This window comes from Sinocyclocheilus anshuiensis, unplaced genomic scaffold (genome assembly GCF_001515605.1).
Source record: "Sinocyclocheilus anshuiensis isolate Anshui unplaced genomic scaffold, SAMN03320099.WGS_v1.1 scaffold1318, whole genome shotgun sequence".
In the NCBI taxonomy this organism is placed as follows: Eukaryota; Metazoa; Chordata; class Actinopteri; order Cypriniformes; family Cyprinidae; genus Sinocyclocheilus; species Sinocyclocheilus anshuiensis.
Genome location: NW_015557160.1, coordinates 140,275 through 152,774, shown reverse-complemented (window position 1 = coordinate 152,774; position 12,500 = coordinate 140,275). Strand labels below are relative to the sequence as shown.

The window sequence follows — 12,500 nt, the reverse complement described above, 5'->3', positions numbered from 1 at the left end:
ACATTTTCTCACAAGATTGGATTGGAGATTTGAAAAAAATAAATAAATAAAAATAAAACAATGCCAAAAACAATCAAAGACCCCAGTAAATGAGGGTCTCATTGGGCGTATATCATTAGCCTTCATAATTATTCCCAGTTATTTCCTTCAGTTCTGTTACCACAAGGCTTTTTAAGCTCCACACCAGCCAGTGTCATGGCAGGGGGTGTCTCACACCAGCTTGACCCAGCAAACGCTCTCCCCTCTGGGCAGAGCTGCTCCTAAAACGCCCTTTGATGCTTAATTACACTGCTCTGTCATCTACTGACAAGCCACTGTGACAGTAGGGAGGCAAAGAGATGACCAACATAAACAAGGTGAGCTCTACAACCAAACATGCAACTAGAACAACTTCAGTTTAGGTCTGATCCTCTAACAGAAGACTTGGCATATAACATATCACAACATTTATGGTCATTTTTGCAGCTGGACAGTCTCTGTCCCCTTATATTGAAAGGCAAAATAACACTGCAAAGAGATTTGACAGTAATGAGCGGTATCAGTATCGCGTGTCAGGCTCTGCAAGGAAGTGTTGTTATTAAACTGAGCAGTGTATGAGAATAAGGAAATAACATATGTCAGTAAAACTGACTACTGTTGGCAAAATGAGCAAAAAAACAATGTACAACAAAAGTACACCACAAAGCACAGCAGTTTAGCAGCAGGGGAAATCCCATTGTAAATGACAGAGCTGAGTAGTTCAGAAATACAGAAAGACATTAAATCTGACAGACACTCCGAGATGCAACGAAGCTCAACTGAGGAGCTCTTGCAGGTGTGAATAAAAGGAACTGAACAGGAAGTGCTGTTTTCATGCTCTTCAAAAGAGGGGATCCGCTTTTAACGGCCATCTGTGCGATGACAAGGACAGCCGATACGATTTTAAGCAAAAAAGAATGAATGAAGGCAGAAATGGCATAAAATATAAACAGTTACACATATAATGAGGACAAGGGAGACATTCTAGAATGGCTGCCCAGTTAACAGATAAAAAAAAAAATCTAGCATAATTTATTGAAATCTCATGTTGTTCCAAAGCTGTATGAAAAAAAAATCAAATCATGACTTGCCAAAAATAAAATCTATATATAAAACAGTTCAAGCATGTCACAATGTTAGTTTAAATGTTTAACCTAGATAAATGTGCGCTGTTAAACGCATATCCAATCGTTTGTGCGGAGAGTTGAAGCTAAAGCGCGCTTGGCAGCACATGGAGGCGCCAGCGTGATCACTTTTCTATTATATTTTTTCTAACAGTGGAAACCACTTAAAATTCATTTTTGCTCATAAAGGTAAGAGTAATACATCATTCTAAACTGTAAAGGGTCTATTTTTATTTGTGTGCACTCACAATATCAACAATACGTTGTGCTTTTATAAAATAAAGAAAACAAATGCTTTCTGCCATCTCGGGCTTGAACAGGAGCGCTTCACAAAGATTAACCTAAACTCAGCGAATTGCCTCACAGACATGATAAAAATATATAGAAAGCTTTAAATTACTACTTTAAAACTAAATCATTTAAATCGAAAATAGAGACTTTTTCATTATGTAATCCGTGCATTTCTCTCTAAAGGTACATTCAATGAGGACATGGCAAGTCATTTTATTTCATCACCATAATTGATGGATGTCTAAAATATAAAAATAAGGAAAAGCCTAAAGCAGGCACGATTATAATTTGCTTTTTTATTTAATGATAGAGTATAATTAAAAAATAAAATACAAATTATAATGGCATATATGTAAAACTTTGTCCTATAATTGTGGGATTATAGGACAAATCTCTATCTATATGGCTGCTTATATTTTCTGGTTTTTATGTGGCTCTGTTCTAAAAAGCTTAAAATTTAAAGGATTTGCTGCAACGCAATTTTGTCTGATATGTGAATTATTTATTAGCCTATTTTTTTTAATCCATGCAGCAAATGCTTTAAAAACAGCTTTAAAATTTACTTTATTGCATTCCAGACGCTTTTAAAGTACTTTTCACTATAAATTTTACGGGTAGCTTGAATGTAAAACATTGTCATGAATTCGTTGTATTCCCATTTGTAAAATAGCCAACAAATTAATTGTTGTAGGCTAACCCGATCTCATGAAAGTGCGTAAAGCACGATTTTCTGCTTCTATTTGGCGTAATATTTCTATGCAGAAATTGACTTTGGCATGGAGAAGACTGATGAATTCATAATTAATGGCATGGCTGGTTTAGTCGACAGAAATACGGGACACACAGGCCTATAATAACTGCTGAAATGTTTGCGGGGCAAATCTCAGGTCAGTCTGAGCGCTCATGGTATGCACAGTGCGTACAGCCGTACACCTGCAGGCACCACTGATGCAGTAGATCTTACAATTCTTATGAGCGTGTGCATGACCGTGATTCGTGCGCAAGCATAACAGTGAGCACGGCATCATAATCGATCAGATGCGAGTTAAAGTTGCGTTCGTTACTATAGCACCCGCCCCCACACACACAAATTGCAGAGGGCCTCGCACCCCCCTTGTGACAGCCCTGTTTGAATGTCACACAAAACGTCATAAACTGTGATTTATGCCGTCGTGTTCAAAGTGAAGCACATGTGAGACTCAGTTGGGGAGGCATGACAGTTGCCTTCAGGCCACACGAGGAACCAGGAAACCAGCTTCAATGAGAGAGAACAGAGACGTGATGTGCTCCGAGATAGAGTGGATTCCAGCCTCGCAGCCTTTCATCCCCTAAATCCATCTACTTCACATCCTCTTAACAAAACATCTGATCTATTAGAAGAACGCTTACAAAATACTACTATGGGTCAGCATACGACCCTACCCGAACGTTTGGATGCTCTTCAATTCTCCCTTTCAGCCACAAATGGGGCATCTTTCAGCATGTTAATTTAATGAGTACAGTCAGTATGTTTCAGGAGGGCCGCTGAGATATGCCCTCTATTTTTAGATCAGTTATGAAGTGCTAATGTGTCAGGATGTGTATCCGTGAAAATTTCAGAGGGAAATGCTCAATATCAGGCATTCATTCGCATATATTTGTCTTAGATTTGTTAGATAGACAAAAATAAATCCTAATCCAATCCTTCTGACATTACCGAAATATGCTGTAGCATTCTTTCAGTGACATAAAAATTATTATACATGAATATGATAATCACGGTGATACCATCTGAAACAGTTACTGTACCACTATTGTACTATTTTTTGTAAAGGCAATTATTGCATTTGTGCTGCTGAATGTGTATGAGAAGATGAAAATGATATTAGTGAAAAGCAGCATTACGATATGTGGAATTCTTAACTTTTACTATCAGTGCACTGGGGCAAGATCCAACAGGTTGAGAGATTGTGACCTCAGGTATTCTGCTCAACATTCCCCCAACTATATTCTGCACATCACACCTGATGACACAAATGTTTCATGAGATTGTTTTCTGTCTTGGAAGCTGATAAGACCAAACTGAGCACACATACACTCTTAAAAATAAAGGTGCTTCAAAAGGTAAGGACAGCCGATACGATTTTAAGCAAAAAAGAATGAATGAAGGCAGAAATGGCATAAAATATAAACAGTTACACATATAATGAGGACAAGGGAGACATTCTAGAATGGCTGCCCAGTTAACAGATAAAAAAAAAAATCTAGCATAATTTATTGAAATCTCATGTTGTTCCAAAGCTGTATGAAAAAAAAAAGAGGAAATTTTTTAAAGAATACACATGGGAACTGGGTCTGTGAAGCCCCAAAACACAAAAGCACCATAAAAGTACCATACAAATATCCATATGACTTTTGCACTATATTCCGACTATTATGACTTTGTGGTAGAAGCTTGCTGAAATCTAAGTAATTATTTACTGAAAATCTTCCCATGCTCTGAAGCTTTAAGATCTAATGACTATTAAATACCAAAATTATTAAAAAAGCAGTGTTTTTCCAAATGTATAACTGAGATACTATTATAGTTTTTACTAATATTTTACATTTTAGTTTTAATTTTAGTTAATTTATTTTAAACTTGGTTTTGTGTTCTTGTCATTTTTAAATGTCTGTATAGTTTTTATTAATTTTACTTCTGTTTTAGTTTGTTATTTTAGTACATGAAGTTAAATATATTTTATTTAGTATTTTATTATTTTTATGATTTAATAAATATCATAAATGAAAATGAGAAATGTTGGCAACTAGCTGAAATATAAACAAGTTTGAACTAGCTCAAATATAAGTTTGAACATTCATATATACAATTTGAGTTAATGTTTATTTTAAGTAACTGAATATTAAGAAATGTAATATATAATATATAGCATATAATAAACTGGGTAAAAAGACATGCAATTACCAACACAACTTTATAACATTTTTGTAGAATAAAAGTACATTTCTGAGCCCATTTCAGAGGTTTACCTGCAACCACTGAAATATTGTGCATTGGACATATGAACTATTTTTATGAAACTTTTACTGTCCTACGCATTACAGTCCACATTCATTTTCATTATGTGAAAAACAAGAGTGGTCTGGATATTCATTAAAAAAATAAAACAATAAAATAAAAAAAAAGTAAATAAAGAGAAAGTCATGTTTGAAACATGACAGTGACAGTTTGGGGAACTTGTCCTTTAAAATCTGCACTATAGGAAGTGACCTTTGGATTTCAACCTTTCTAAATCCATCTCATTCATATTAATGAAGGCAAAACACACTGAAGTCTTTCTACTACAATTTGAATAGCTGCCCTTTTAACATGGGGATTTTTTTCTGTTCAAATAGCACGTAACCATTCTAGGTTTGGTTACAAGTAACTGAGCTGTAGCCTATGTGTTTACTAGTAAATAAGTGTACCATTTCATGCTACCTTGGAGTCCCATAACAGCTAAAAACATGAGTGTCTGCCACCAAAACTCCAGTTCAATCCCACATTCAGATGTTGTTATTAAACACTCAAAAAACCATGACAACATAACAATCCCAGAATGATGCTGATGGGGAACAGCACTGCTGATCCAATCAGGACTGGCAAAGAGACAATACATCTCAAACTGGGACTAGTCCATTATGCACCATCCAATGCATTTTATAATGCAATGCTTTATGATGCATCTTGCACAGATGCTTTAAGATGATTAATTAACAAATCATGAATGACTTCCAAAGACGCGTTTTGTCTCATGCAGGAGCCTCAAGTGGCTCTTATTTGGACAGCTGTGAAGCAGACCATCGCATTCAAATTCAAAAACACAATGCGCCCATTCTTATACATGCAGAAGGTTGAAAGAAGCAAAAACGTAGTTAAGATCAAGCTATAATATTGGCATAATACATAATACAAAACAGTACCTATGTGTTCTGTAGATGATCAGCCCTTGGTGTCCAAAAGCCTTAAAGTTAGAGATGTTTTAGGCTTGTCCACTAAGTCCATGTGTGGGTCAAACCCACTAGATCGTATCAACAGAAGATACAGAAGTAGTCATTCCACATTCAGCAAAACAGATCTTCCATAGAGCTTTCCTTTAACATCAACGCAGACAAAAGATGATCGGCTCGTCCGTGCATACAAATATAAGCCCCCAAACCGTTAAAGACTGCAGCGACTGAATGCGCTTCAATTTAAAAACCCAGCGCGTGAGAAAACAAACGGCTCGGCTTAAAAAACACAACTGTTGCAGCGTTTCACAAACCGGAGAAGTCAATAAACGGTACGCCGCCTGAAGCGAGCAGTTTTTAAGCGTTACGGAAGTTTTTGTGAAACAGAAAGGTTCTTAAGATGTTAAGGTTCTTTATGGAACCATTTAGACAAAAAGGTTCTTCTATGGCATCGTGAAGCACCTTTATTTTTATCTCATCTTCTTAATAAACAAATTAAAATAATACACAAAAGAATTGGGCTGCTGAAAATTCAGTTTTGCTGTCTAATGAATAAATTACATTTGAAAATATATATTCAAATATAATTTTTTGTTGTTTGTTGTATTTGTGATCAAATAAATGCAGCATTGGTAAGCATAAAAGACTTCTTTCAAAAACATGAAGAAAAAAACAAAAGATGATCAGCCCTTGGTGTCCAAAAGCCTTAAAGTTAGAGATGTTTTAGGCTTGTCCACTAAGTCCATGTGTGGGTCAAACCCACTAGATCGTATCAACAGAAGATACAGAAGTAGTCATTCCACATTCAGCAAAACAGATCTTCCATAGAGCTTTCCTTTAACATCAACGCAGACAAAAGATGATCGGCTCGTCCGTGCATACAAATATAAGCCCCCAAACCGTTAAAGACTGCAGCGACTGAATGCGCTTCAATTTAAAAACCCAGCGCGTGAGAAAACAAACGGCTCGGCTTAAAAAACACAACTGTTGCAGCGTTTCACAAACCGGAGAAGTCAATAAACGGTACGCCGCCTGAAGCGAGCAGTTTTTAAGCGTTACGGAAGTGCAGCACACCCAGGGGCTACAGCTGTCTTTTACACACACACACACACACACACACACGTACGTTCAGGCCCTTGAAAAGGAAACGCACTTCTTCAGACAGCCCCGTGCGTAGTGCGCATGCGTTTCTCTGGTGCGCGAATTTACTAATTCAACTACGGAGAAGGTTATAAATATTAATTAAGTGACGAGATGTGATTTGATGATAGCAAGAGGTTGTTAGGTGGGCGGCAGGTTGCTAGCCAATTACAAACGTTATAATGACGGCTCGTCAATATTAATGAAGTGCGTAACTGGACGCTCCAGGAAGGTTACCAAGCAACGTCACTATACATAATTAATATTTATAAGCAGCCTTTTCCGTGGTAGGATTCGTAATCTCGCATTTGGAGACAGGAGCGACATCACGCGCTTTTAAAGAGAATTGCAACGATAAACACATTCATTCATTAAATGTATAAAAAAAAGAATGTTGTATTTATTTTTTTTTTTACTGCATTGTAACTGTAAATAAAACAACAACAGTCATAAAGTCATATTTCCATTCTCTTTATTTATTCAGTCCTTACACTTCCAAGGTTGACAATGTTAAGCATGTAAGGTTTCCAGTGATATCAGAACTATGCAGAACAGATGTCACTAATTCACAATTAATGGTAACGTTGTTGTTGTTGTCTAAACCAGAACTGAATCGTGTCTTGCCTTATACAACAGGTGCAGAGATAAATGATAAAATTACACAATGCTGGCAACCTTTATCTCATGCTTTTGTGAAGAAAACGGCGTAAGAATGGAAACCTGTGGAAAGAAACCAAAAAGTAGCTTTCAACTTTTGATACTGAACAAAACCCCCTCAAAGGTTGAGAGACGTATTTGATGACATCATCGTGGGGGAGCCACAAAAATGAACATCACCAGATAACAACAAAACATTTTCGCATTTTTTTTTTAAACTGCTCAACTGAGTGTGGTCAGATTTTAGAAGCAAACTCCTACAGAGGAATGATTTATATCAAACTGCATTTTAACATAGATCTAAGCACAAGTAGTGCTTAGGTATCAAACAATATTTAACTGAATATTACGACTGGGTTCTGTAGCTCTTACCAACTAGAGCCAATTTTTTATTTTTGAAAACCAAATGAAAAAAAACAAGTACAGCAGTAATATTTTCAATTTCAAGTAACAAGTCGTAAAAACAAGTTTAGTGCTGGATTTGCTCAGTAACTGCTGTATTATTAGACACACATGTTCTCCTATCTGTATGCATCCAATATAAGATGGACCTTTGCTATTCTGTGACAGTGCAATCTCATTACATCATTAACTTATTAAAGGAACTCTCCACTATTTTTGAAAATAGGCTAATTTTCCAACTCCCCTAGAGTTAAACAGTTGAGTTTTACCGTTTTCGAATCCATTCAGCCGATCTCCGGGTCTGGCGGTAGCGCTTTTAGCTGTAGCTTAGCATAGATCATTGAATCTGATTAGACCGTTAGCATCTCGCTCAAAAATGACCAAAGAGTTTCTATATTTTTCCTATTTAAAACTTGACTCTTCTGTAGTTACATCGTGTACGAAGACCGACGGAAAATGAAAAGTTGCGATTTTCTAGGGCGATATGGCTAGGAACTATACTCTCATTCCGGCTAACTTCCGTCAACATAACCAATGTGGACACCTGCTTGCACAGGGAGCGTGCTGGGGTCTATTTTCAGGCGCTGTGTAATATCATTGCGCCTGCTGCACCCATGGTACGGCAGCAAAGTTCCTTGATTATTACGCCGGAATGAGAGTATAGTTCCTAGCCATATCGGCCTAGAAAATCGCAAATTTTCATTTTCCGTCGGTCTTCGTACACGATGTAACTACAGAAGTCAAGTTTTAAATAGGAAAAATATCGAAACTCTTTGGTCATTTTTGAGCGAGATGCTAACGGTCTAATCAGATTCAGTGATCTATGCTAAGCTAAGCTAAAAGTGCTACCGCCAGACCTGGAGATGGGCTGAATGGATTCGAAAACGGTAAAACTCAACTTTTTAACTCTAGGGGAGTTGGAAAATTAGCCTATTTTCAAAAATAGTGGAGTGTTCCTTTAATGCTTTTAATAATTACCTCTCATTTAGTCTTTGTTTTTAAGCTCAAAAGCAAATTAAAATGAGCTCCAACAGCCATCAGAGGCTGCACCAATAACCTTACAGACACAAACATCAACAGTGAAAGAAAAGGAGGAGAGAGAAAAAAAACAAACAAAACAATTCACATTTAATTTTTTCTCATGACTGAGAATAGATGATGTGTAAGGTCTGTTGGTTTCTAGTTTATCCTAACACTTGTGACAAGAAAGATTAGACATCTGGGGTGGTCAACTTTAGCGAGGTCACCCCTAGATTGTACATAGTTTAATCAATGTTTAAAAAAAATAAAAAGCAACGAAAATAAAAAGCAAAGAAAAAAAAAGCGCTTAAACCATGAATGTGGCTTATGGACAGAAAACAAAAATAAAATCAGTAGAAAAAAATCTTCTAAATTAAATCTGGGAGAAAAAACTAAACAAAATATTTGCTAGTCAAATTCGGAGAACATCACAATAAAGCTTAAACGAAAAAACATTTAGTAAAAAAGTAAATTAGTCTGATGAAAGCAATACATTATTTCCTGGTGTCAGTTTGAAACAATTTTAAGTTCATTATTGCTGCATATGGATCTTTTATAGAGCATTTGCGAGTCATAAGTGCCTCTCATTTTGTGAACTGTGAAGGCATATGATACGATCTGCAGATTCAAGCACATATTTCAACTGTCCTTATCAGTGCTTTTGAAAAACTCATTATTCATTACCCAAAAGAACTGAGTGTGCAGCACACACTGACTTTTTGCTTTGTAATGGGTTTTGTGAGCACAGTAATACAACCTGTAATAAAATCATGAATCGATTTCAGCAAGCAGGTTTCTTGCAACACGTGGAGCATCTTTCTTAATAAAAGATCCTTGTTTGATGTAACCAAACAAGCAATGCCACTTCGATCTGAAACCCATTTAAAACAGGATTTCATAAGCTGTTTATTTTTGAGCACTGAGAACTGAAACAAATGGAAATGAGGTAAAGCACAGCAATGAATATTAGCCTAAGAAAACTGGTGGCCAATGACTGCTTAAAATGGTCAGTATTGGTCCAATGGCAACCAATATCACAAACTAGTTTTTTAGTACACTTATCTTGCCATTCAAGTGTGCAACATTTTATCACTGATGAGATCCCAGTCAATCTGTCATATTTACAGCACACTGGGCTTGGTCAACAAAGCAAATAACGCTGTAAGAAATTTTGCATGCAATAAACTGCCATAATCCCAGTGCCTTAACACTGACTTTGATCAATCTGGCACAAAAAGAAAAAAAAAAGCACAGGAAAAAGATGAAACCCCCATCTAATGCACATTTTTCTATGGGGAAAATTAAAGTCGATCTAAATCAGCACATCCAACGATGAACTAAAAGCAAATTCTTCTATTTAAGATGCTGAAAGTAACAGAATAAGGTTCAAAAATGCCATAAGACCAATTCAGTCGCATTAAGTGTGAGCCAGTTGCTTTTTTGTGGCTTTACTGCATATTTAATGGGTTATGAAAGTAGTCCCATCCAAAAAGATCAGCCTTGCATATTAAAACGGCTGTGTGAAAGATTATTGTAAGACTGTTAGAATGCAGCAGACGGCGAGTATAATGATGTTGGTTCTGCTTTTAACATATCAGGTTTGTCACAAGAGCTGGTATCATTTGCCATCACTTCCCTTTGATGGGAATCATCACAGAAGTATAGAGGAATCTGAAAAAAATAGAGACTGAGAAGTTTCAGTTCTGCTGCAACATTCAAACCGTGGTCCGTTCATACTTAAAATCTTTAAGGCAGGTTCAGTGAGCCTTGACTGTGAAAGTCAACGGCTTATACAGAGTGCAGCGGAATGACGAATTTACATCCAAAGGGGGAGTGGTATTTGATCCCCACTTCCTGGAATACCTGTCGGGGAATGCCGATGTCACACAGGTAGACTCGGCCGGCGTCCTCAGACACAGGTAGCGGGAGGCCGAGGGAAAGTGACCATTTTGCTTCCACGGCATGTGCCTGTCCACTTACTGGAGGGTCGATGCTTAGTACCGGGGCTCGGTTCTGGTTGGCCCAGTCGGCGGCAGCCTTGTACCAGGGCTGCTCCCTCAAGAATCCGTTTTCATGCGAATCCAGGCAGTTTATGACCAGGTCAACTGGCGTCTCGGGCAAGTCTGAGGGTGAAATTACATTTTTTTTTTTTTTAAATGAGTGGATAAGACTAATGTACTTTAATTTTTAACACAGAACCCATTTATATATCATACACCTCCCACTGGCTTTCAGAAGTGTTCAGGTATATTACATAAGGAGGGTGGGTGGGTACAAAGTTAAACATGTTTTTGCAATTCAGAGTGGAAGTTTCCAAGACTTTCTAAGCCCATCTAAACAAAGCATTCAGGTGGGTGTGTTAGGAAGATATGTGACATACAGAAACCATGCTCAAGGTTTTTTGTCATCAAAATTTGTGTTAATGGAAACAGATATTTGGGAGATAAAATCAACTGGATTACACTGGTGATCCAATCACAAGTGGTCAGAAGTCATGTTGATTAGAGATGCGCAATACTAACATTTTGGATAATAGAATAAGCTGATTATTATTTTTATTTTATGGTTGATAACTGTTAAAAAATCAATATTATAATGTTATACCATTTTGTCTAAATGAATTAAAAAGAGCAATTCAAGAGAAGAAGACACAGCGCTTCAGAGCGCCCTTTACTCTCAATAACAAAATAAACACAACAAAAACTGACAGCGGTGAGAAAGCAGCAGTTAAGAACGCATCTGATTACAGCGATGTGGATGTTTGCACAAGCTCTGCAGTTCGGTCCAGTCACGGCATGTTTATATAGTACTTTATGCAATAGATAGCCTTAAATCAAGCAGCTTTACAGTATTAAACATGAAAAACCAGAGTCAGTGTCGCTTTCAGTTAGAATTACAACTTGATTTTCTGTTATAAAGCAGCTCTCCAGTGTTGAGGTAATGATAAAATCTTTTTATTAGTGGGGGAAAAAAAATTATTTCATTAAAGTGATGGTTTGGTTTGTAGAGATCAAAGCTTGATCTAGCTCAGGACTGTTTTGATTATCATAACCCTATAAGGTATTTTAAGAGAGATTATGTTGCGAATAAAATAGTGTATCCAAAAATAAAGTGTCTTATCTCTTACCTTTATTTTGTTTCTTATCCTTATGACTTACAAAAGGAGATGTTAGGCAGAATTATGTCATTCAGTTACTTTTTCATTTAGCTAATGAAATGGTAAATGATAGAGATTCTCTGTCTGTCATCTCATTTTGTGTGCCAAATATATTTATTTGTATAAATTAATTGCATAATTGTATTTTCATACTATGATTTTCAAAAGTTGAAGTGATTACCTTTATTTGTTAGAATATGTATAACTCAATATTTTAAATAATTGCAAAAGCTGAATAATCAAAGTCTACTGATTAATCAGTGGAATAATCGACGATTAGTCGATCTAATAATCGTTAGATATCAAAATAATCGTTTGTTGCAGCCCTATAGCGTATATATATATATATATATATATATATATACTGTATATCTCCAATATCAACCAATAATGCTAAAAAATATCTGATATTTTAATAAAATAATCATAGTTATAAATGTAAATAAAAAAAAAAAAGTATACTGTTGTAGTGAAGTGAAGTGACGTGACATGTGGCCAAGTATGGTGACCCATACTCGGAATTAGTGCTCTGAATTTATCCCATCCAAAGTGCGCACACACACAGCAGTGAACACACACACCGTGAACAAACACCCGGAGCAGTGGGCAGCCATTTGTTTTGCTGCGGCGCCCGGGGAGCAGTTGGGGGTTCGGCGCCTTGCTCAAGGGCACCTCAGTTGTGGTATTGAAGGTGGAAGAGAGCGCTGTACATTCACTCCCCC

At 36.7% G+C, this 12,500-nt stretch overlaps 2 protein-coding genes across 3 annotated transcripts in view; both read right to left on the bottom strand.

Moving 5' to 3' along the window:
* LOC107678300 (tyrosine-protein kinase CSK-like) overlaps positions 1 to 5,769 on the bottom strand; it is a 31,728-nt gene extending 25,959 nt beyond the window's left edge. Inside the window, exon 1 of the mRNA XM_016473517.1 lies at positions 5,376 to 5,769. The gene's annotated coding sequence lies outside the window, so the exon portion shown is untranslated. The remainder of the gene's footprint in view (positions 1 to 5,375) is intronic.
* A 2,742-nt stretch (positions 5,770 to 8,511) lies between these two features.
* Positions 8,512 to 12,500, bottom strand: part of LOC107678287 (enhancer of mRNA-decapping protein 3) — a 10,954-nt gene continuing 6,965 nt past the window's right edge. For both annotated transcript variants that reach the window (XM_016473504.1, XM_016473503.1), the window contains exon 7: positions 8,512 to 10,744. In XM_016473504.1, coding sequence (XP_016328990.1) covers positions 10,410 to 10,744 — 335 coding nt within the window. In that variant the 3' untranslated portion in view covers positions 8,512 to 10,409. The remainder of the gene's footprint in view (positions 10,745 to 12,500) is intronic.